The following is a 24755-nucleotide window of genomic DNA, read 5'->3' as shown; positions in this document are numbered from 1 at the left end:
AGTGAGGTGATTTGGTTCATTTGGTGTAAAACAGGCCCATGTTATCAGGTTAAATCCTGGATGAAGTTGAAAATATAGTACACAATTTAATTACAATGATTATGTTCCAACCTGGAATGTATCACTGCACTGGAGGAACATATTGATCAAAGAGACCATACCCAAACTACGTAGATGTACCGCTTGGCGGTACAAAATATGACCACTGCATATTTTCTCCACAAAAATAAATTATACTTGTCAACTTGTCTGTATCTCCTATTTGTGCAATTTATATGCATGCAGCTCATGTATATATATCTGAGCCTGAACTTATTTTAAATGGACAGAGGTTAAGTGGAAAAGGGTCCTATGGTTAGATCAATCAAAATGTTAAACATTTATAATGTTGTTAAAAGAAGCAGTGAAGCAACACAGTGGCAAAAATGCCCATGTCCTAAGTCTGTTGAGACATGTTGCTGACATTCAATTCAATTTGAACAACAAATCATGGTTCAGCTATACTCCACACACACATCACCACCACCACACACACACACACACACACTTTTTCTTTTTTTTTTACGACAGTAAAACCATGGTTAATTTTCGTAAGGGCATTTGGAGGGAGCGAACTTTGCAATAAGTTAACATAATGCATTCATACACACATAACTCGTGTATTTAGACAGTTAATAACTTTTGTGCGCAAGATGTCAGAATGCGTTGCCAGGCTGCAAAGACGACTCACGTGAGTCCATGCAAATTGAGCGCACTCTAGACAGATGCTTGGGGAGAAAAAAAAAAAAAACGTTCACCCTCTGACGCTATGATCACTTTACTTAAGCGACTGCACTGAGTCTGACAGAAATGCCTGTGAAACATTGATAGCAATACGACATTATCAACCGTGAGCCAGGATGAAAGCCGATCCGCAGAACAAGGTAATTCTCATTTAATTTACGTTTTATGACGCACCATTATTTTCACGCACTGTGTACTGTAGGCTACAAGTTGATCTGCATGATGTCAGGTTTATAGAAAGTTAGGCTATTGGGCATTTTCTGGTCACAAGAACTGCATTAGCAGGTTGTTGTACTAATCTTGTCCCACGGGATAATACGTTTTAACTTAGAATTTACTGTGGAATTATTACGCACCGCATGTTGCCATGAATTGAGAATGTCTATCTTTTTATGTAGCTCAAATTAAACGGGTCTTTGCAATGGCCCATGAAAAGTTTAGAATTAAGTAACTGTTAAACTGTTAACTAAGAAAGATCTAGGAGGTATTGGAAGGAGGTGGCTTTGGCTGTGTTCAACAGTGGTTGCTTCATCAGTCTACAAGGCAAGACAGGTAGCACTGAAAATATGAACATCTTATTAAACATTCAGCCCCTTTTTCCATTTAATCAGTTATCACAGGTATGTTTGGATACTCTGTCAGCCAGCTCACTATCATGTAACCCCAGGTCAATACGCCAAAAACCCCACGTCTTGAGCAAGTCATCAGACACCCAAATGTAAGGGGGCATGATAGCGTTCTGCTCCTCTGCCCCACCCCAACACACACACACACACACACACACACACACACACACACACACACACACACACACACACACACACACACTTTGCAAATGGACCGGTCATCTGGATCTGGTTTAGAATGCAGATGCTCAAATTTGGTGTCACTTTGGTCAATAAATGATGACAGGGTCAATAGGGGAGGGTCTACAGTCAGCTGACTGCTTTTGTTATATTTACAATGGTATAACAGTAAAGACAGTGTCTCACAGTAAATAAACATATTGTAAACCTTAATAGTATGTTTAGAGCTTGTGCTTGTCTTCAATTTGATGAAGAATTTGAATTTCCTCAGTATTAGACTCATTTGAGACAAGTATTTCTTAATGTATTTTTCAGGGTAGTTCCAGGACACTGGCTTTGATGGTGACTTGCACGGCCATAGGAGGAACACTCCAATATGGTTATAATCTTGCTATTATGAATGCACCAACCACTGTAAGGGCCACTCTTCTAAATTATATCTATCGGTTGTATGTATTTCTTTGTGTCTTCAAATGCATTTCAATGTGGGCTGCATACATATATTAATTTCTTGGCTTTGTATATCCATGGCTATCAGTGGCGCCTGGCTCCAATCCTGTTTCCCTCTGCAGTATATACAGACTTTCATCAATGAAACGTTTTTGGAACGATGGGGCACGGAATTGGAGTTGTATGAGGTCACTCTGATCTGGACATTCATTGTGTCCATTTTCTCACTCGGAGGACTGACAGGTGCCCTTCTTGCTGGACCCATGTCAATACGATACGGGAGGTACTTGCACTTCCTGTTATCGAGAAGTTGAGAAGGAAGGCATACCTGAGGGAGACATTTCTCTTGTAATGCTTGGAGAGATGGATTTCAGAAATATTGACACATATTCTGTTCAGAAGCAGAATCAACAGAATCAAACAGAATGCAAATGTTCATTCCACCTATAATTGCCTGTGTTCTGAAGTAGGTTGCCTGCAGAATGATTTTTTTGTTAAGATGTATGTCATTTGGTTTGTAATCTTGTTGTAGGAAGAAGACAATGTTGCTGAACAATATCTTCCTTATGCTGAGTTCACTCTTAGGTCTTACGAGTAGAACAGCAAAATCTTTTGAGATGATCATCCTCTCCAGAATCCTCGTGGGAATTAATGCAGGCATGTTCACACACACCCTCAATGGCTGACCAAAAGGACCCTCACAATTGAGCTTAATCGCCTTAGTTGACATCAAAGACCACAAGATCAGTCGGTCATCTAATTGAAAGTAACGACTGGCCTCTTCCATTTTTCCTTTTGCAGGGATCAGTATGAATGTTCAGCCCATGTATTTTGGTGAGAGTGCCCCAAAACATCTCAGAGGAGCAGTGTCACTGTCCTCTGCTGTCTTCACGGCCTTTGGAGTGGTATTAGGACAGATTGTTGGTCTCAGGTAAGGTCAAGGCATCTGTTGGCTTAAAGTCATGTCCTCTAAAACTATGTCAATTGAGAGAGACTCTATGTTGAAATATGTATTCACTTAAATTTTTCTCTTCACTCTTGAGTGCTTTTGGGATAATCTGATGTGCTATTTTGGGGTGCTTTGGTCTTTGTACAGGGAGATCTTGGGCAGCGAGCCATACTGGCACTACCTGCTAGCCAGTAATGCGGTCCCTGGGTTCATACAGTTGCTCACACTACCCTGGTTCCCCGAGAGCCCCCGCTACCTCCTCATAGACCGTGGGGACAAGGAAGCCTGCTTCGCAGGTAAGACATTTCGAGCAGGGTAGGGCAAACTCAAACAATGCCTCATGGGTCAAACATCTCCCCATTAGAGTTTTATGTTCTAATTCTTTAACCTGTCATTCTGCCATGATATTGAATTCCAAATAGGCCAATCACCTTAGTTTTATCTCCCTCCCCTCAGTAGTTCGGAGGAAACCCACAGCCTGAGGTCTTACAGTGTCCACCATTATCACAAAACAATGCTCGCACTGTGTTCTCTCAAGTCATGCGTGGTTGCCCAGTACACCCGTAATGCTAAGCCATGGTGTTGTTAGCCCGTGCCCTGATGTCTCTCTCTCTCTGTGCGGCCTCCTCAGCGCTGAGGCGTCTCAGGGGCTGTGAGGTATCGCCTGTCGAGATCGAGGAGATGCTCCAGGAGCAGGCCGAGGCAGAGGGCGTGCGCCCGCGGCGAATGTGGGAGCTCTTCTCCGACCGCTCCGTCCGCTGGCAGGTCATCTCCGTGGCGATCATCAGCAGCGCTATGCAGCTCTGTGGCAATGACTCGGTCAGTATGTGCACTCGCACTGACATGAAGGCTCAGTCAGCGATCGTAATGCAGTATTCAGTGTTTCGCAAAGTTGCTCCACGTGGTCCTCCTGCTGTCTATTCAATGTATGTGCTCTTAAAATAGGTGCATTCAAATTCCTTCAACAGAGGCAAACCTGAAAACGAACCCTTTACAACTGTTTGTGAGCATTCAATTGTGAGCATTGAGTTGGAAAACTGAAGGCAAACAGAAGACTGTTTGCAAATGTTCGCCTATGTTCACCTGTGTTTGGGAATTTGAATACACTTCTGGCTGCATTCAAAGCCTAATGATAATCAAGCATGGTGGCTCGGGCGGAGCCCTAAACAATTCCATCCAATCAGCACGTTGCTTCAGGAGCATGGGAGGAAGGGATGTAACTTGATTGGCTATGAAATCAACCTTGCACCAAAATTGTGGACTGCTTCTTTAATACAGTACCTTGTTATGACTGCTGGCCTAGTGAAGCTATAGAGTTTCTTTTCTTCCGGATTTTTTTTTTTTTTTTTCCGTCATCATGATTCCCAGGACACAAAGACCAGGCTGCAGACCACCAAACTAGGTGGGCATGTAGCCCCACAAGGATAACATGGAACTATTGTTTTTCCATTTTGATCCATCGCCCACCCGCTGCACTGGTCCCCTCGAAAGAAGGGTATGCCGGACACAATTTTCTGTGAATATCTTGAGAACCGTAGGGCCTAGGATGATCAACTTTTTTGATATCTTTGCAGACTACACAAAACTGCTCAAAGTATTTCAAGTGTAGGATCATTATGACACCCTATGAATGCATGCCATGTTTCATGAAATTCCATTCATAGGGGGCCATATCAGCTACACACACACACACACACACACACACACACACAGAAAGACACATGCACACACACACAGGCAGGCACACACACAGGCGCACACGCACACACACACACACACACACACACACACACACACACACACACACATAAAGAGACTCATGCACACATACACACACACACACACACACACACACACACACACACACACACACACACACACACACACAAAGACACATACACACATTGACACACACATTCATGCACATGAACACACTCATTTACATACACAAAAGTAGGGGATGGATTAGGAGATGGAGACAAATTGACCCCCCCCCCCACACACACACACACAGAAGCACACATATACCTGGACAAGCACACACTATGCATACTGTACACTCATTTACATACACAAAAGTAGGGGATGGAGTAGTAGATAGAGACAAATTGACAAGCGTAATTACCTCTGCCAAGGAGGTTATGTTTTCATCAGGGTTTGTTTGTTTGTCTGTTTGTCTGTTTGTCTGTTTGTCTGTCTGTTTGTTAGCAAGATAACTCAAAAAGTGATGGATGGATTTCGATGACATTTTCAGGGAAGGTCGGAAATGACCCAAGGAAGAGACGATTCAATTTTGGGAGTGATGCGTATCACCGTCGGGATTCCGGAGGCTTTTCGCTTAGTGGTGTAATGGCATGGTATGGCCACGTGGCGGCAATCTGAATAGTTTAGGTTCAAATGTATGACAACCTAGGAAAAACAATACTGGTGGAGGTCTGCGCTCTCTGAGTGCTTTTCTAATTTATTTTTGTGGAGAGAATTTGCAGGACTGGGCAGCAGTCCTATGTTGTACCGCTCTGTAGTACATCTAGTCACCAAACAAGGTGACGTTTCCACTTACTAAACCGTAGCCAGTGTTCCAGTGGACTTTGGGTGGCTCTTATTTCTGTCTTTGTAATAGACCTGGGAATTTGATATGTGCCTTTAATTATACAGGAGGGAAAGATTTGGAGAATACCACTTCATAGTAACTGATAAAATATTTAGTGTGAATATAATAGCCAAGCAAATTGTGTTTATACAGTAGACACAGACAAGAAACAAGGAATGTTGTTTTTGCCAAAAACAAACCCTTTTTGCTTTGTCCTGTTGCATCAGTGCTGTGGTGCAGGTTAGCTTCAAAACGGCAACTTCAAGAATAGCTGACTGTGTAACTAACAGGCTCAGGGAGATTTGCACCTAAGAAATGTGTGTCCTTGTGTGTGTGTGTCGGGGGTGGTGTGTGTGTGTGGGGGTGTTAATGAATGTGTTTGTTTCTTGGAAAATCACTGATATCTCCCTCTGTGTGTCTCTTTGTACAGATCTATTTCTACGCTTTCTACGTATTTCAAGAAGCTGGCGTAGATCCTGCTGCCATCCAGTATATTACCATTGGCACGGGCACATGTGAATTCACTGCCTGTATAATATCTGTAAGTATTTGGGACTTAGCCGTCTTAGATTGCATAACAAGTCCACAAACTGTCAAAAGACTTCCACCTCTGCTGGCAAAGGCTTGCGAAAATGCATGCTGTTGAATGGTGTGAGAAAATGAGTTATTTGAAGCGTTACTCTGCTGAGTACTCTTGATGCGTCATTAAATGTTTTATAAAAAATATTGTTACTGCTTGTTGGTAGGAAGAAGTGTATATGATAATATGATTATGATAGAGGACAAAATATGATAGGGGTAAGGTAAAGACGAACATGTAAAGTCTGTGCTTTCCTGAACATACAGTATAAAGTCTGTGCTTTTATAATAGATAGAGATGAAAGATGAGGGTGGTGCCAGTGCCTAAGGAGCTAGGCTAGGCAAAATACAACTTAAGTGTGAAAATAATATGAACATATATTGCCCACCCAAAATTTCTACCAGCCCTCCCAAACATAGTAGGTTAGAACTGGCCCTGTCCTTAACAGTGACCAGTTAGTGTTAACATGAGTTACCCTCCCCACTTATCCTAGGCCGTGTTTGTGGCCCTGGTGTCAGGGCCATCAACAAACATTCTTCTCACTCTCTGGAAATTTCCACAGAGGGAGGCTCCAGGGACAAACTACTAAGAAGAAGGAAAGGAACTATATCCTCATAGCTCATATACAGTGGGTATAGTAAGTATTCACACCCATGCTAAAGTTGACTAAAAAGAGGAATATAAAATCATCTTTTGAGAATTGATTGTAATGCCTTAATTCAAAAAATGAGTAAAAATCAAACCGCTAAGGACACTAATTTTCTTTGTGATTGAAGAATGTATCGTAAATAGATAAATGTTCTTCCTTAAATACAGGTTGCATAAGTATTCAACCCCTATGTTAAATTCCCATAGGAGCAGGAGGATTTTTTATATGTTTTTATTTTTAAAGGCCAGCTATTTCATGGATCCAGGATATTATGCATCCTGATAAAGTTCCCTTGGCCTTTGGAATTAAAATAGCCCCACATCATCACATACCCTTCACCATAGATAGAGATTGGCATGGTGCTTTTTCCAGTTAGCCTATTAGCCTGTTTGATTTGCATTGAGCTCAATGAGCATCAAACAGGCTAATAGGCTAACTGGAAAAAAGCACCATGCCAATCTCTATCTATGGTGAAGGGTATGTGATGATGTGGGGCTATTTTAATTCCAAAGGCCAAGGGAACTTTATCAGGATGCATAATATCCTGGATCCATGAAATAGCTGGCCTTTAAAAATAAAAACATATAAAAAATCCTCCTGCTCCTATGGGAATTTAACATAGGGGTTGAATACTTATGCAACCTGTATTTAAGGAAGAACATTTATCTATTTACGATACATTCTTCAATCACAAAGAAAATTAGTGTCCTTAGCGGTTTGATTTTTACTCATTTTTTTAATTAAGGCATTACAATCAATTCTCAAAAGATTATTTTATATTCCTCTTTTTAGTCAACTTTAGCATGGGTGTGAATACTTACTATAGCCACTGTACATGGTTAAGATACAGAGGTGGACATTTCGGGCTCAGAAAGTAAAGGTCCTGCCAAGTAATTGATCCAACCATTTAGTAAGCCAGCGCATCTTAATTACAGTAGCAGCCAGGTAGATAATTAGTGATATCACCTGTGTTAAATGCACAGGTAGAAATAATATTTATGGCAGGACTTTTACTTTCTGGAACCGGCATGTCCACCTCTGTTAATATGAACATTTGATTAAATTTGAAACTTATGTAAAAATGATACCAGAGGTTAATTTCCCTTTCACTGTTGTGCCCTTGAGCATGAGAGCCTGAGATGCTCTAGGGAGAATGGCCCTCGTATGATTGACATATAAATCGCTTTGGATGAACTCTTTGGATTAGTCTGCTTAATTAATAAATGTAAATGTAAAAAATATATATATTCTAAATGGTAAGATAAAAATGTAAAGCCCGTGCGTGTTGGATGTGCCCGACCCGGTCCTGCAATGTTTACTGCATGAATGTAAATGTAAATGCCTGTGATTAACAGAACCTGCTGATTGAGCGACAGGGCCGGCGCTTGCTCCTGATGGGAGGTTACGTCCTGATGGCATGCTGGGCAGCGGTCTTCACAGTGGCTCTGTCGTTTGAGGTATGCATTATTAACCAACGCCGCTGCAGGTACACCCTGCTCTGTCCACAGGTGATACCTGACCACTCTACGCTACACACCGAATACACTGATCCAAATCATGAATATTTGAAATGAGCCCGAGGGGAAGTAATTTCTTCTTTGTTCCCTTGTTATTCTGAGTAGAAATGCCGTCATTTTTGGAAAGGTCTTTTAACCGAATTTGAATTAGCAGTCCAACAACAACACATTGCATTTACATACTGAATGTGGCCAAAATTACTCCAAGACAACTGGTGTGAAACTGCAGCTTTATTGACGATACCAGGAGCAGGTTACCCACATGAAAGTCAAAGTAATAAGCCCACACAACTGTGGGTGAAGTTAGTTCTTATACCCTTAACACACAGACACACACACAGACACACACACACATACACACATGGAAAACCACAAGATGCATTTATTAGTGATTATTTAACCAACTGGCATTTAACAGAGATAAGAACGTTTACAAGAACCCCATAAATCTAGGCCATCTTTGTGTCAAGGCCCCCATGTAGTATAGTCACCATCAGATATCTCACATTGCCACAGAGGGGTTTTACCTGACACAGGGGTTATCTTAACACTCCTATGATAAAGGATGGTAACTAGATTTCACTATATAAGTAATACCAAAGCAGTTAATCAATGAGACACATATAAAGATTATCCCACACTGCACAACAGCCAATATGTGCCAGAACACTCACACCAGCTTGACTTCAGTCTGCATGTTTAACAAATATGACTTGGTCCCTCTGTGTAAGGCTTATTTTTACATGGTTCATTTTCCCATGAGATTTTGACAGACACGATGACACATTGACAGAATCAGAATCAGAATTTATTTGTCATTGGACTAGTTCAATGAAATTAAAAGCTCTGCCATTTAAAGTCCATATCTGTAATGTGACATGGAAATGCCTCCAATCTGTTTTACTGTCTCTCTTATTAAGTACAGTAAAGTACAGTAGCACTTCAGAGACACTGCAAGCAACCGCCAAGTTCACCCAGTGACTAATGGAAATGCAGCATCTGATGACTAGCAATGTTAAGTCCCACAGGAGCTGACTGGGCTAGCAACACCAGTGAGCTGTGTGATGACAGTAGTGCATTAGGCATCAACATGAACAACAAGGACGTGTAACACATGCAGCACCATGTGTTCAAGCACTTCCTAAATCAATCAGTGCATTACGGTTAACTCCCATTGAAAGGGCATGAACTGAACTCACTCTCCCTCACTCTCCACCTCAATGGACCTGTAGTGTCTTCCAGAGGGCAACAGGTCAGACAAGATGGTCGCATTGGTGTGCAATGTCTGTGATGATGTTTCTCACTCTGCGTGCCGAGACAGCCAGAGTTGACTACTACATTGATAGTTCAAGTCATGATCATAATTTAAGCATCAGTGTTGCAGTATCTCATAGGAAAATAGACCATGTATTTCAAGACTAAGAAGATTATTTATGTGCTCATCAGTACATATTAGCACATGTAAAGTCATTTAACACAGTGGATATTTTTCTTATGTGACACTGGAGTTTTCATAGTTCTCCACATCAAAGACAGTGTTGTTTGCCATTGTAATTTCCTACTGTGTTTGCCAGCATTTAGTGTCTTGGATGCCTTACCTCAGCATGGCTTGCGTCTTCACATATATTCTCAGCTTCGGAATGGGACCAGGTAGGACTTTTTTCTTCTGCATAGGCAAATGGATATTCATACTGTATGTGTCTTTGGGTGTCCATTTTTAAACTAACCTTTTAGCACAGGATATTTCATCAGTGTGTATGTGTGTGTGTGTGTGTGTGTGTGTGTGTGTGTGTGTGTGTGTGTGTGTGTGTGTGTGTGTGTGTGTGTGTGCGTGTGTGTGTGTGTCTTTGTGTGTGTGCACACACTTGTCTTGCATGTCTCCCATTCAGCTGGTGTAACAGGGGTGCTGCCCACAGAAATCTTTAACCAGACAGCTCGGCCGGCTGCCTACATGATTGCTGGCTCCCTCATGTGGCTGAACCTGTTCATTGTGGGGATGCTTTTCCCCTTCATTGTGGTAAGAGCTGCAGACCTGAATCAGATTGGATATACTGTACATGTAGAAGCTCTGCTGTTAACTTTTTGAATTAGATCATTCCTGAATTTCTACACATAACAGTGTTTTCACCATATTTACCATAAAGAACACATTGTGACTTCCCAGTCAGCCTGAACTTCCAAAGGTGGAATGATTTATGAACATTCTACAGCAGGTCTGGAAAAGTGTAATATGACTTGCTGTGTCTCACAAAAGGATATGTGATAAAGGAACTTTAACACCATTATTTTGTTATTCCAGCAAAAAATGACAGAAGCAAAATATTATCAATCCTTCGTACATTTCTAAAAATGTGGAGAACAGCATATGAGAGCATAAGCACTGACAACTGATAAACTGATGAATTTTCCTTGGGGATCAAATAGATCAAGTATCTATCTGTCTGTCTGTCTGTCTGTCTGTCTGTCTTATGACTGAAAAGTCATTTTCATTGTATTCAAATGCACATCATTTCACTGAGGGATATAATTCCAACCTCTCTGTACTGTGGTCCATCATAAGCATATAGCTCTCTAATGGTAATCCTGTGTTTGTGTCTTCTAGAGTGAGCTGGGCCAGTACTGCTTTGTTCCGTTCTGCGCCGTCTGTGTCCTCACGGCGCTTTACATTGGTCTGTTTTTGCCTGAGACCAAAGGCAAGACCCTCCCCGTCATCGCCAGCGAATTTAACCGACTCAACTTCCCCAAGCAGGAGAGGACTCGCCAGGCAGAGTACAAACTAGGGGAAGTCCAACACTCCACTGCCCTGTAGTCACATGCAGGCTCACTACTGTAACAAGGCGGTGCAATCAAAGATCGTGTTCTGTGACAATCAAGGGTTTAGTTCTTGAGCCAGACCCCTAATTTTGGTCAATCGGTATCCATTCAGATTAAGTCTCATAGTGATTTTTTGACAAGGTATACCAGCCTAGAATTAGAAATTATGTAATAGCCTTGCACGTTAGGTATGTTTTTGTGTTTTATCAGCCTCTTTATATCCATTGTCTGTCTGTGGCGGGATATTTTACAGGTGATTAGACTAAAATATAGTATGTCTATGTATGTACAGTAAATTAGCCATTACCTAATCTAATGTAATCACGCTAGTGTGCTATACTTTGCCACAAATCACTATGAGACTTATTCTCCTCAGATTGTACCAACCAGCCCCTCTGGCTCAAGGATGAATTGTTGCTGTATAAGCTGGTAAAGGGATATGTGTGTTAAATGTTCATGCAGCCCATCCACGAATTATAGAATGTTTATATGATATGGAGTAGAGACTGGGCTGAACACTTAGACTTGAACTGTGAGTAATGACTTAATGACTAAATATAAATATTTTGAGCACATCAATGTGTGGTAATGGGCATTTTAATGAATAATCAATTCCCAATACCCATCTCAATCACCATTACCATCGTGATGAGATAATCTAGAATGTCCAAAATGTGAATAGAAATTTTAACATTAAACACATTTTATCCAAGTGAGATTAAAGTAGCCTTTATGCTTCTCCAGTTGCACGAATGACTGAATTCATGTTTGAACAGTTTTTTGTTTAATGTTCTTATTTTATTTAGATTTTGTTGTAAGAATTGTAACTTTGAATTCTGAATCTTTTAGACTGTAGTTTATACAATAAAAGTTGTAAAATGAGGACTTGATTGCAAACATTTTATTTAAAAAAAAAATCAAAACATGGTAAAATAAAAAATAAAAAACATGGTTTCATCAGAAAAAGTAAATCAACTTCAAGCTATGCATAATAAATACTATAATATACAAACCATAACACAGCAGAAACACTAATAAACTAAGTGCATGTTGAGGAGATATGCCTTTAGACTCCTCTTGAAAGACTCAAAACTATCACAGGAGTGGAGAGCACTGGACAACTCATTTCACCAACATGGAACCACTGAGGATAAACGTTTATGGCTGGTTGACACAACAGACGCTCATCAGAAGACTGCAGTGGATGGTTGGGGTTGGGATGTATGTCTTTATCATTGAATTAAGATAACAGGGAGCAGATCCAGTCAGTGTCCTATATAAGCCAAAGTGAGATATTTGAATTTAATTGAATTAAGACAACAGAGAGTTACTAGGAGAGGAGTTACATGTGTCCTCTCTGGCTGATTGAACCAGGTGTGCTGCAGCATTCTAAATCAGTTGTAGCCTAGTGATCTTACTACACTAGCAGGTAGGCCAGCTTACAGTGAATTACAACAGGCCAGCTAGGAGATTACCATGGCCTGTACAAGAAGTTGTGAAGAATCTTGTGTCAGATAAGGTCTGATCTTCCTAATGTTTTAAAGGATAAACCAACATCATTTTGCAATTGAGGCTACATGCTCAGAGCAATTAAGTCGGTCATCAATTACAACGCCAGAGTTATGTGCCGATCTAATTGAGGTGAATGATGATGAGTCATGCTGGATGTTAATCTGTTGGGGAATAATTTTTTGCTTGAAACGGCAAAACATTTTTGAGAGATTATTCTGAAGGGACTGATCTTTCATCCAGACTGAAATATCCTTAAGGCATGCAGAAATCTGATGGGAAACGCTAGAGTCCTCAGGTGAGAAAGATATAGGTAAAGTTGAGTGTTGTCCGCATACCAGCGATAGTCGAATCCATGGGAGCAAATGGTTTCACCTAAGGAAATGGTGTAAATAGAGAAAAGCCCTAATACAGCTCCCTGAGGCACACCTGTGGTTGTGGTGAGATCATGAGACATTGATACCTGCTAAGACAAGCTGAAAGAACATCATTTAACCCTCTAACCGCCCGGGTTTTTTTGGATTTTTGCATAAAAAATTCAAAAGGCCATGGCTTGAAAGTGGTCAGAGATAAAGTCCTACTGTAAATGTGAAAATCATTGAGTATGAACTAAAGTTTATAAAGGGAGTAAATTTACTCATCTAATTTGCATATTATGACATCACAGGTTGGCAATAGCGTCAAATTATGCACATTTCAGTAAATACTGGTTGTTGAACACATTTGAGCAGTTTTACTTTGATTTTTGTAATTTCTCCGACATAACAAACAAACAGGACCACAGCCATGTGTAAACCAACAATAGTAAACTATTAGTATTACCACAATCCCTTACTATATAATAAAGTAGCCTGGTCAAATCAGCTCCTATCGCGGATGACTTTGTAGTTCTTCAGAGCCCTATTTTTACTAGACCTGCTGTCTGTACCATGTCAATTACAGACACTATCATCATGATTATCACTGGGACCAAGCACACCATGCTTATTTGAACCCTTTGGTCAACATTGCTGCAGGTAAGGTTCAAGCCAGTCAAGAGCTTTCCCAAAAAATCTCAGTTCAGATAGTGTAGAAAGGAAAATGCCATGGTCTCGAAGATTGTTCTCATAAAGGGAGTCACATACTTGCTTGAAGACCACTTTCTCCAAAACCAGACAGGTCTGCAGTTCTTCACATCAGTTGGATTAAGTGTACTTTTCTTTACCAAAGGTGTAACCCTTGCCTGTTGAAAAGAAGAAGGAGCTATTCCAGAACTGAGTGAAGTATTACACACGTGTGACTACCGAAAGAACAGTTGGTGCAGTAGACTGTACAAGAGTGGAAAGGACAGAATCCAAAGGGCATGTTATTAGACGACTTCACTGAAGCAGTGGAGAGACTTCCTCATCAAGAGGAGAGAATGAGTCCTATGATGCCATCATGGCAGCACAAGGCAAAGCCCTCCGTAGGCCTATAGGTGAGACTAGAGAAGAGACTAGGAAGTGGAAAAAGATTTTCTACTGTCAGTGGCGCTCCTAACCTTGCTCTGGTAGAATGCCTTTTTTGCAAGTGTATGGATGAAAAAGATGATAGCAGAGACTGATAGTTACTAAGATCATTTCCATCTCTGGAATCACGCCATTTCCGCTCTGAAACCTTCCTTTCGTGATGAGCAAACTGTTGGTCAGCCATGGATGACCAGGTTTAGAATAAGTGGGTCTTGTGGAAAGTGGACATGCTGCATTCAGACAAGATGTCAGTATAGAGCAAAGAGTTCCTGTAGCCTTAAGTGAAAAGAATGAACTCGAAGTAGGTAAAGCAGATGTTACTAACGTTGCAGAATGGTCACTTGAGAGGCTTCTGAGGTAACGCCGGAACAAAATTGTCTGAGGAAGAGCTGCTGGGTTATCCAGGAGACACATAGATAATCTAATAAAGTGATGATCCGATACATGTAATGAATAAACCAAAACGTTGTCAATAATATATAGTACGGGACTGTGGACACGTGTGATATTAAATGAGGAGAGTAAGGACAGGAAGTCAACTGAAGACGAGTTGTGGAGATGGATATTAAAATTGACAAGGATTAAGAATGGGCATGTATCCATTGGATTAGCAGCAGTAGAATGTCCAACTCATTCACAAAGCTTCAAAAAAGGGGTAGAGGAGCGAATTTTTCTGTGAATTTTGCTTCACAAAGCTGCCAAGTTGTCCCGGAGAGTGACAAATAACCTCCAAGTATATTATAGGCACTGTATGTGTGTGGCCAGGTGGTGGAAGGGTTTTGTTGTGGGAATTAGGTGAGAACTAAGATCGGTTGTTGATGACAGTAATAGCCCTGTAGGGATAACTGTTCAGGTAGTTCTGGATTTGGCAGAACCTGCGGTCAGATGAAAGTGTTCTGATTAGGCAGAGATCAGGGTGTGATGGGTCCGCCACTATAGCCTACTGTATGTCCTTGCTCTGGTACTGTGCAGCACATCCAGTGGCATCTGTTCCTGGCCTGTGCACTGTCTGGCTGCTGTTGCTATGATGCATTCTAGTCTGTGTTGACTAGAGGACATGTCACGTGTCGTCACAGATGATAGATACCTTATGCATACATTTCATTGCTGAAGATGAGACAATAATATTGTACACAAAAAAAATGCTATTTAGAGGGTTGCTGGACGAACTCCGTTTTTATATGTGTACTGTACATTGTGTATTCAAATGTGTCTTGTTATTGTGGCCTTTCATGCTTCAGTTACTCCCTGCACGTCATCTCATACATCAGGTCTGCCACCGAATAAATGTGTAAGTGTTTTTTCTACGTCAACCTAGGTACTAATTTACTATGGTAATCCAAAGACGTGACAGAGAACCTGTGATGCGGTCAAAATTACTCCAAGACAACTGGTGTGAGACTGCAGCTTTATTTTCGATACCGGAAACATGTTACCCAGATGAAATGTCAAGGTAACAAGCCCACATACCCGTGGTTGAAGTCAGTTCTTGTACATTTAACACACCCATAAGGAAAATCACAAGATACCTCCCCAGCAATGATCCATCCAACCAGTTAGTATTAAGAGAGATAAGGATGCCACAAAACCCCTTAACCTTCTAATGGCATACTGTGTACGCTATGTTTGAAAATGTAGGAAATGTAGACACAACTATTTAAAGAAATCTGTAGAAGAAGTCCCCATGCACCTGTTATAGGCCTGCCCCTTCTATCGCTCTATTATTGCTGTTTCTATTAGTCTAAAAATGTTCTTTCTGTTTTAGCATACTGTATGTTTGAATGTCTTTCATCCAGGCAATGCATATACTGTACATACAGTATGTCTACTGTTTTCACATAGTTGTTTGACATATTTGCTGTGGACAATAAAGACAAAGTAAAAAAATAAAGAAAACAAACAGTAACTACCTACAGTAGATGCTGTACAATATGTAAACACATGGTCCCTTCAAAGCAACTGAGCATGTGCAGCTGCTGCAGAGGCTGCTGCCCGGATCCAGTTCCATCAGGACGCGCCAGGATGAATCTTACGCCCGGGACGTACGTCAGTACGATTCCCTCTCAGTCAATGATCAATGACACACACACACATGGCCATTTGTTTTTGTTACGCAACCTGCCAAGATGCCCCCTAGGAGAATATATAAGTGCTGCAGGTGAGAGTCTCTCTCATCCCCCCTCGCCTCAGCCAAAAGCTGGCCTGTGTTCCGTTCTTTCTCCAGTCATCATCCAGGGAGTCCACACTACAGCCATGAAGACCGCGCTGCAAGAGATGGTAAAAAAAAAAACACATTCTTCAACTCACACATTCTCATCTGTGCCTGTACCAGAGCAGAGGGATGGCATGGTCCAAATCTCAGGCAAACTCCTCTTTTGTTTGTGGCCTGTGTATGTTTATGTGGGTAAACTGATGCTCCTGCCCATATTGTTATTCTGTGATGTGTATAATCATTTGCTTTGAGGGGTAGATATGGTCCAACATATGCTCCAACATATCCACTCTTCTTCTGTGGGACGGATGTGAGTATGTGAAATCTGCTTCTGCATTCTCAGACTCAGTACTGGAGGCTGTACCTGTTGACACTGGTGCTTGGCGTTGGGGGATCACTTCAGTATGGAGTTCAAGTTTCCATCATGGCATCGCCTGCTGAAGTTAGTGCATACACACACACACACACACACACACACACACACAGCAAACACCTTTAAGGAGCAAATGTCAAGGACCACACAAAGATATAATCTCACCCTCACTCTTCGGAGCGAGTGGCGATAAGAGTAAATATAAATAACTCTTTTCTGCCTGCAGCACGTCCAGAGCTTTGTGAACCAGACGTGGCTGGGCAGGTATGACATCCCTGTGGGGGAGGCTACCAACACCCTCATATGGTCCTTTATCGTGTCCATCTTCAGCCTCGGGGGTTGGGCTGGGGCTGTCCACAGTGGCAGCCTTCCAGTCAAATATGGACGGTGAGATTCAGCGCTAGGACACCACCACGCTCACAAGCATAATGTGTCGCCACAATATGCATCACTTTCAGTACTTACTTTACCTGCATATTGTCTCAATGACAATGAGTCCTCAAGGTTTTTTATTGTCACTCATTCATCTTGCAGGAAGAAGGCCCTTCTCTTCAACAATGTGGTGGCCATCGTTGCAGCTGTGTTTATGATCCTGAGCCGGACTGCTAAATCATTTGAGATGATCTTGATTGGTAGATTCTTGTATGGATACAATGTTGGTAAGTGTTTCTATTTGCTATCATCTCTACAAGCCATAGCCTAATGCATTTCTTGTGCACTTTTTGTGATTTACATCTTTTTTCTTTGTCAAATATTCATCAATGCAGTATACTTCCTTATTCTTGTTTTTGTATCCACATGACCTTGTAATGGATTCTTCCAGGTCTGGGGCTAAGTGTGCACCTGATGTATGTGGGAGAAAGCTCACCAAAGGCGCTGCGTGGCTTTCTCACCTTGACCTGTTCCATCTTCATTGGTCTCGGTAAACTGTTGGGCCAGGTGGTTGGAATCAAGTGAGTCGTTTTAGTGACTGTGACTCTCAAAAATGACATGATATATACACACAAGTATACCATGGCTAGCAATGACTGAGAAGCTGGAAAAATGTGTCATGTCAAAATATGATCTCAAAAAGTTGTGTCATGTGCCTCAATTACATCAGCTGGCTTTTCCTTTCCTTTCTCGCCATATAAACTAATAAGGTTTCTCTCTTTCTGTCTCTCTCTCTCTCTCTCTCTCTCTCTCCACAGAGAGCTGATGGGCACAGAGGACATGTGGCCGTATCTGCTGGCCGTGAGCGGTCTGCCTGCGATTGTGCAGTTTGTGTCCCTACTGTGTTTCCCTGAGGCTCCACGCTACCTGTACATCGACAAGGGAGATGAGGATGGCTGCAAGAAAGGTGAGGCTACACTTCACATGTATGACAAATGGCATTGAACATGAAGAGCTTCAGACATTGGCAGTCATATTTCCCATATCTCAAGGTGCAAATAAGTCAACATCAACTTGATACATTTACAGCCCACAGTCTTTTACAGTCATTTACAGTCTTAGAGCTCCGTCCTGCTATGATATTAAGGGATATCTATGTCTTATGTTCCGAACTTTAGCCTTGGTCCCCGTGGGTAACTGAACCCATAGTATGTGCACTGTAGTCATGGTTACACCACAGCGCCTCCATGCACATACATTCTTGAGTATGAAACAAATTAAAGGCACAGTCTGCAATTTTGACAATAGGTTCTCTGAACCAAGCAGTTCATTAACTGGAATAGAGTAGGCTATAGCTATGTTCGAGTCATGTTCTATTCCCTTTTCACAAAACGTGTGTTTTAAAGGGAAACTATGCAGGTTTCGCTTTCGCTTTCGCTTTTCGTTTTCGCTCGTTTTATGCTTGCAGATTTCTCTGCAGAGCTTCCCCTACAGCTTTAGCGTGTATATTTTACAAAACTCCTCAATCAATCAGTCTGCCTTTTCATGAGCATGATCACGAGGCTGGAGGCTTTCTGTTAGGAAGAGCCGGAGGTGCCACCGTGGCACAAAACTTACATGCGTGTTTTTTCCGCTCGGAGGCACTAGGGGGAAGCGAGACAGCTGTTATTCAACCCGAAATAAGTCAAATAACCATTCCAATGACTCTGAAGCTGATTAGTTAAGGCAAATTAAGCTTAAGAAAAACTTGCATAGATCACCTTTAATATATATTAATCACAGACTGTACCTTTAAGTGACAAAGGTTCAAGAAATATAAAGGCACCTCACTTAAATGAAAGGCCTATTATTATTATCATTATTATTATTATTATTATTATTATTATTATTATTTTAATGTAAAACCTGTGTGTGTGCACCAGCCCTGCAGTGGTTGTGGCAAGAGGACGATCTGAAGCTGGAGCTGGAGGACATGAGAAAGGAGAGGGAGAAAGTCCAAGGCGAGAAGGCCAAGACTGTGCTGGACGTTCTAACATCTCGAAGTGTGCGTTGGCAGCTGCTGGCTCTGGCGATCCCCTGCGCTGGAGTCCAGTTCTGCGGCATCAACGCGGTAAGGGAGGGTAGTGGCTTACCGTAATTTCCCGACTATTAGCCGCGGCTTATACATTGATTTTGCAAAATGTCTTCAGCTATAAGGTTAATGCACGGGGACAGTTATTATGGTATTAATATGGTTTTGTTTCTTTTAACTTGCATATAAACACTGTCCTGCGGCTTATACACAATGCGGCTAATACACAGGAAATTACTGTACTGAAAAAAAAGAGATACTGTATGTGTAACATGGTTTGCAAATGAAGGATTGTTTTTATTTCCCTTGTGTGCACAGCTTTATTTCTATGCTTTTGACATTTTCCGTGAATCTGGAGTTGAAGAGGACAAGATGCATTATCTCTCCCTTGGCATTGGAGCAACAGAACTGATCACTGTAATAATCTGTGTGAGTATCTCAGAAGATATGTTCTGTATATTTTAAGATATGTTTTTAATATTTTTAAGATATGTTCTGCATTTTTTTTATGCAAAACAACTTTTATACATAATGAACAATGTGGCAAAACTCTAAGGGCTAAGAATGTTTGAGAACATTTTGACTGGAGGGTGTAACTTTAGAGGAGGAGAGTCACCTGCCCAGGCCATTGCTCTGCTAAAAGCTCATTAGTAGTGGCATTTTCTGGCTGCTGACGGCACTGTCATTACCATGGCATTTTGGTTTTCTATTCTGTGATACCATGCCAATGCTATGATGCATCCAAACCTCTGCTGCTAGGATCCTTGTGAGAGTGTGGAAATATGAGTACATCACCCCCATTCTCCATTCACTCCACTGGTGGGTGGTTTGTGGAGTCTGGGAAGTCTGCTAGAATTGAACACAAACACACACACACACACGCACGCACGCACGCACGCACGCACGCACACACACACACACACACACAGAGAAGCACAAACACAGAGACATGCACACGCTCACGAGCACATATGCACACAAGTTTACTATGTCGTAGCTCCTCAAACATGTACACACACATGACTGCACATTCATCTCATGCATTTGAAGAGCTATTCATTTGGTTGTGTTTGTGAATGTGTGTCCACATTCAGGCATTTGTGATTGACCGAGCTGGCAGAAAGAAGCTCATGGGCTTTGGTTACCTCATGATGGGTGTGATCATGTCCGTGCTGATTGTCATGTTGACTATCAAGGTAACTGCTGCTAAATGCCACTGCCACTGCAAAGGCCATAACTCATCCACATCTTATTCATTTAATTGATTATCTGTTAGTAATGATCTTATCCCACCTTAGGATTTGTACGCCTGGGTTCCCTATTTCAACATCGCACTGATCTTCTCTATCATCTGCGTCTATGGCTTGGGACCATGTAAGCATTATTTTATATGGTTATTGTTTTTTCATGTAGCAACTACCAGAAAGTGCAGGGTTTTGTGACACCAAATTCCAGTTATTCAAAACAGGCCTATGTGTCTTTCAATGATAGAGTAATATGGACATATGGATCTGACAGTTTTCAAATCAAGGATGAGATGGGGGATAACTAATGAGTGAAATTTACTGATTGACGCCACAATGACGGGAACAAACTCAGACTTGGCAAATACATGCTCATTTACTCCCTCTTCTGTCCAGGAGAGGGATTGCTTTGAATGAATTTTGATCCAGTATTTTACTGTTTCTGTAGCGGGGGTGTCCATGTGCCTGCCAGCTGACCTCTTCCTGCAGGCTTGGCGTCCATCAGCGTATGTGGTCAGCGGTACCATTAACTGGCTCAGCCTGTTTGTCATCGGGATGCTCTTCCCATACATTGTGGTGAGTCCAAACCTCCTGCTTTCCATTAGTTAACAGCCTTTACAGTAAAGGGCAGCTTTTTCCCTAGTTTGTGTAAATGATTGTGAGAGGCACAATGGCAACTGTGTATCTAAGTACAGTTGGAAACATTTTATGAAGCAGTTTGGAGTGAATTCAATGTGAAATCACTGATTTGAATGTGTATTCCTTTTTTTTGCAGGAGGGATTGGGACAGTTCTGTTTCCTGATATTCATTGCATACTGCATCTTCAGTGCAGCATTCATGTTATATTTTGTCCCAGAAACAAAAGGAAAAACCATGGTGGAGATCACTGAAGACTTTAACAAATTAAACTTTAAGGACAGGGGCACAGAGATTGAGAAGGGAGACTTTGTGCTTGCAACAAAGTTCTAGAAGACTGTATACACCATATTTATTCCGAATATGTGTTTGTTCTTGGTATTGTAAATATGCTGTGTGTCCCCTGATAAATTTTAACATTTGAATTTGCATTTCCCCACATGTTAATCCTTTGACTAATTTAAATACATGTTCTAAGACACGTTCTTAAGACAATAAGACAATAAGATTTGCATGTAACATAGCCCACAATCTGAAAACAAAGATTAAGCCTACATGTTTACCCAAGTTTAGACATTTTTTTTTTACAAAAACAATGTGAACAATACATAACATATTTCAAGTTTTTCTGACTTGTTTTCCCTCCTATTTATAATAAAGTAAGTGTCTCCATTACTATTGGCTTGTGGCTGTTTTGTTTCATCCCAGGACTATTTTAATTGTTGTTCCATCCCTAGGACTATTAAAAGCTTTATAATAGCTAGGAGATATATAAAATGTCTAGTGCTAGGGGATCTCACACAATGGCCAATTAATAAGCCTATTTACTGTCAAAACCAAAATCACTAACAAATTACAAATCACTAACAAAACATCACCAACAGAGCAGCCTTCAAAGGCATTTCACTGGGGTTATAAGCAGACACCTTCCGTTTCATTGAATTAGGTGTTGCATGTGGCCGTAAATGATCCAATCGGTTACATGTACTCTTCGGTCATTTCTCCTCATTGCTGTGGCCGTTTATGATCCGATCAACAAGATATTAACATACCAAGCAATATCATGAATATTTCAATCATTCCTCCTCATTGCTGTGGCCATTTATGATCCAATCGGCAACTCTTCAGTCACTCCTATTCATTGCTGTGGCCATTTATGATCCAATCAGCAACATATCAACATACTGTACCATGCACAATAATAAGTAAAACAGCTCAATGATTTTTTTAAAAAGACACTCAATCCACCTTAACAAAAAACTGATAACTGTAAACTGATGTTCTAACTGAAACATACTCAACGACAACTTGATGAGAGAATGACCACAGTGTAATATCAAATAACACACATTATCCACATAGAGCCAGGGATCAGCCACCTTTGAGAAAATAATTAGGTTTGTCAGACAAGAAGCTATATCACAGTTTAGTGTCACAAGGTCATCTATAGTATAACCCCAATTCACAAAAAGTTGGGACGCTGTGTAAAATGTGAATAAACAAAATACAAATCATGTTTACAGGATTGAGAATAGTTAATTGGGAATTGAGAATGAAACGTGTCATTTGGCAAAAATGTTTCAATGATTGGTCTGACTAATTCCAGTTGATTGAATTTAGGAAGTGAGCTGGACTAGAAACAATACCTTTTTTTTGGTATATTTTTGCCTTTCGATAGAATAGTGCAGAGAGACAGGAAGAGAGTGGTAGAGAGAGATGGGGGGTGTGTCGGGATGTGACCACAGGCTGGAATCAAACCTGGGTCCCTATATGAGCCCTGAGAACCAAATGTGGGGAACTCCACAGCTGCCCCACGGAGCACCTTTAAGCTTAGAGTTTGGCTCTTTGTTTGCAACTCACTGGTTAGGTCTGGCAGGAGTTACTGATCAAAACATTCTACAGAAAATGACCAAAGAAGAATGTAAAATATTGGAGTATTTATCATGAGGCCTCCCAATGAGAACAACATATTGACAAGAATGGCCAAGAGTAATGTGTCATTTGTGTGCCTGTCTCTGTGCTATACTGGTGTGTTGAAGATATAGCTTGAATCCAAGCAACCTTTTGTGAAATACAGCAAAGTGCTCACACTGTTCCTCTAGCTGTTGTCCTTTTTAGGAGCAGACAGTGTGTGTCTGAATGTGTGTGTTGTACTATAAGCTGAAGTATCAACCATTTGTTGCTTACTGTTCTATTGTCAATTGTTACTAATGTTTTGTCTATTAACCCTTAACTTTTTATGTTTTGTTTTGTTGGACTGGGTGTTCTGAAATGGATAGATTTTTCACATGTTCTTGTATTTACATATTTCTTTTTATGTGTATGACATTTTCCGTGGATATGGTATCTCAGAAGAAAAAAATGCATTATCTTGCTCTTGGTCTTTGGACCACAGAATTGATCACTGCATCAGGATGTGCATCAGGAAGTAGCGATAGCGTTTCCTACAAGCTAAACTGTTGCAATGTGTTTCACATTCCGTCAGTTTGAGAAAACATGGGAGATTTTCCAACCTCACCAAAGAGGTATTTACACAGGACAGAGGCCAGATGGATGCTATCTTTTTACCACAGTCAATTAAAGACGTTTCTAGGGCTGCATGTATTTACCTTGTGAAATATGCTAAGGGACTCTGCGTCTTCAGCCAACTCAACTCAGTTGTGTGAAAAAGTCATCAACGTGATGGTGAGATGCTGAATAACAGCTTTGTTGGTGTGTGTGTGTGTGTGTGTGTGTGTGTGTGTGTGTGTGTGTGTGTGTGTGTGTGTGTGTGTGTGTGTGTAGGGTTTGATGATTGAGTGTGCTGGCAGGAAAAAGTTCTTAGGTTAGTTGCTGTTATAGCTGCAAAGGGTGGACCAACGTCATATCAAACCCTATGGATTAATAATGGGATGCGACCGAAGTAATGTGAGTCAAGGCAGGAGAGCAAATACTTTTGTCAATATATTTCACAAGCCTTGGTTTTAGGACCAATGATGATATGGACAAAGTTTGAACAAAATCTGAGCAACAACCTTATCTGATTTGACACGGAATGACACAGCTGCAATTTAAGGAGGGTATGGTAGTCCCCTCCATTCTGCTTTGTCAGCTTAACAGCTTCTTAATTGTTAAAAACATCCTCTACTCAGCCTTTTAAAAATGGTTAACCAAGACCGTGATGTCCAAATATAACAGAAAAGCGTGTAGTCACCAACAGTAAGACAACAAAGAAGACACAAGACGCAGCTTAGGCTGCCGAAAACCAGTTTCATCTGGGGCATACCTGATTAGCTTCAGCTTTAGCAGGATATATTTGAACCAATCTGGCAGTTAATGTTCAAATGTTTGACATACACACAAACACACAGTTTGGTTTGCCCCTCCAGTGTGAGATTACCTGTTCATTTTACTCAATTACTGTACTTGAGTAGCTTTTTCATATTTGTACTTATATTGAATATTAATATAATATGAATATATTTATATCACACAAATATATCACTTTTACTCCATTACATTTTGTGACAGCTGAAGTACAGCTGAAGTTCCTTTTGGGAAAAAAAAGACTGCCTGAATACATGTGTACTTACATGTGTATTTTCTATTAAGCGACCTAGGCTTTAAATAATGGTGTTGTATATTATTGTTATATCCACTATTTACTGTCCCTTGTTGACCCCTTTTCACAATATTGATGTTGTCATAGCCTCATGACGCCCTCGACCAAATG

General features: G+C 41.0%; 2 protein-coding genes across 2 annotated transcripts; both read left to right on the top strand.

Moving 5' to 3' along the window:
- The first annotated feature begins 824 nt into the window (after window positions 1–824).
- On the top strand, window positions 825–12014 carry slc2a11a (solute carrier family 2 member 11a). Its single transcript, XM_062546176.1, has 12 exons — window positions 825–923; window positions 1905–2003; window positions 2162–2322; window positions 2572–2696; window positions 2841–2970; window positions 3136–3284; window positions 3620–3807; window positions 6009–6119; window positions 8163–8264; window positions 9899–9974; window positions 10214–10341; window positions 10927–12014. The coding sequence occupies exons 1-12, from the start codon at window positions 900–902 to the stop codon at window positions 11131–11133; spliced, it is 1500 nt and encodes a 499-aa protein (XP_062402160.1). The 5' UTR covers window positions 825–899; the 3' UTR covers window positions 11134–12014.
- A 4294-nt stretch (window positions 12015–16308) lies between these two features.
- Window positions 16309–21718, top strand: LOC134092970 (solute carrier family 2, facilitated glucose transporter member 11-like). The gene is made up of 12 exons (XM_062546177.1): window positions 16309–16411; window positions 16690–16788; window positions 16946–17106; window positions 17254–17378; window positions 17543–17672; window positions 17910–18058; window positions 19014–19201; window positions 19481–19591; window positions 20257–20358; window positions 20461–20536; window positions 20855–20982; window positions 21182–21718. The coding sequence occupies exons 1-12, from the start codon at window positions 16388–16390 to the stop codon at window positions 21374–21376; spliced, it is 1488 nt and encodes a 495-aa protein (XP_062402161.1). The 5' UTR covers window positions 16309–16387; the 3' UTR covers window positions 21377–21718.
- The last annotated feature ends 3037 nt before the right edge of the window (window positions 21719–24755 follow it).

The sequence above is a fragment of the Sardina pilchardus genome, chromosome 9 (assembly GCF_963854185.1).
Source record: "Sardina pilchardus chromosome 9, fSarPil1.1, whole genome shotgun sequence".
In the NCBI taxonomy this organism is placed as follows: domain Eukaryota; kingdom Metazoa; phylum Chordata; class Actinopteri; order Clupeiformes; family Clupeidae; genus Sardina; species Sardina pilchardus.
The sequence above is the reverse complement of the archived record's forward strand: the minus strand, read 5'-3'. Positions and strand labels throughout refer to the sequence as shown.

Coding starts and splice junctions, on each gene's coding strand:
- slc2a11a (XM_062546176.1), top strand. CDS start 900: ATGAAAGCCGATCCGCAGAACAAG. Junction 6,120..8,162: donor TCACTGCCTGTATAATATCT/GTAAGTATTTGG, acceptor TGTGATTAACAG/AACCTGCTGATTGAGCGACA. Junction 8,265..9,898: donor CAGTGGCTCTGTCGTTTGAG/GTATGCATTATT, acceptor TGTGTTTGCCAG/CATTTAGTGTCTTGGATGCC.
- LOC134092970 (XM_062546177.1), top strand. CDS start 16,388: ATGAAGACCGCGCTGCAAGAGATG. Junction 17,107..17,253: donor CTTCCAGTCAAATATGGACG/GTGAGATTCAGC, acceptor TTCATCTTGCAG/GAAGAAGGCCCTTCTCTTCA. Junction 19,592..20,256: donor TGATCACTGTAATAATCTGT/GTGAGTATCTCA, acceptor GTCCACATTCAG/GCATTTGTGATTGACCGAGC.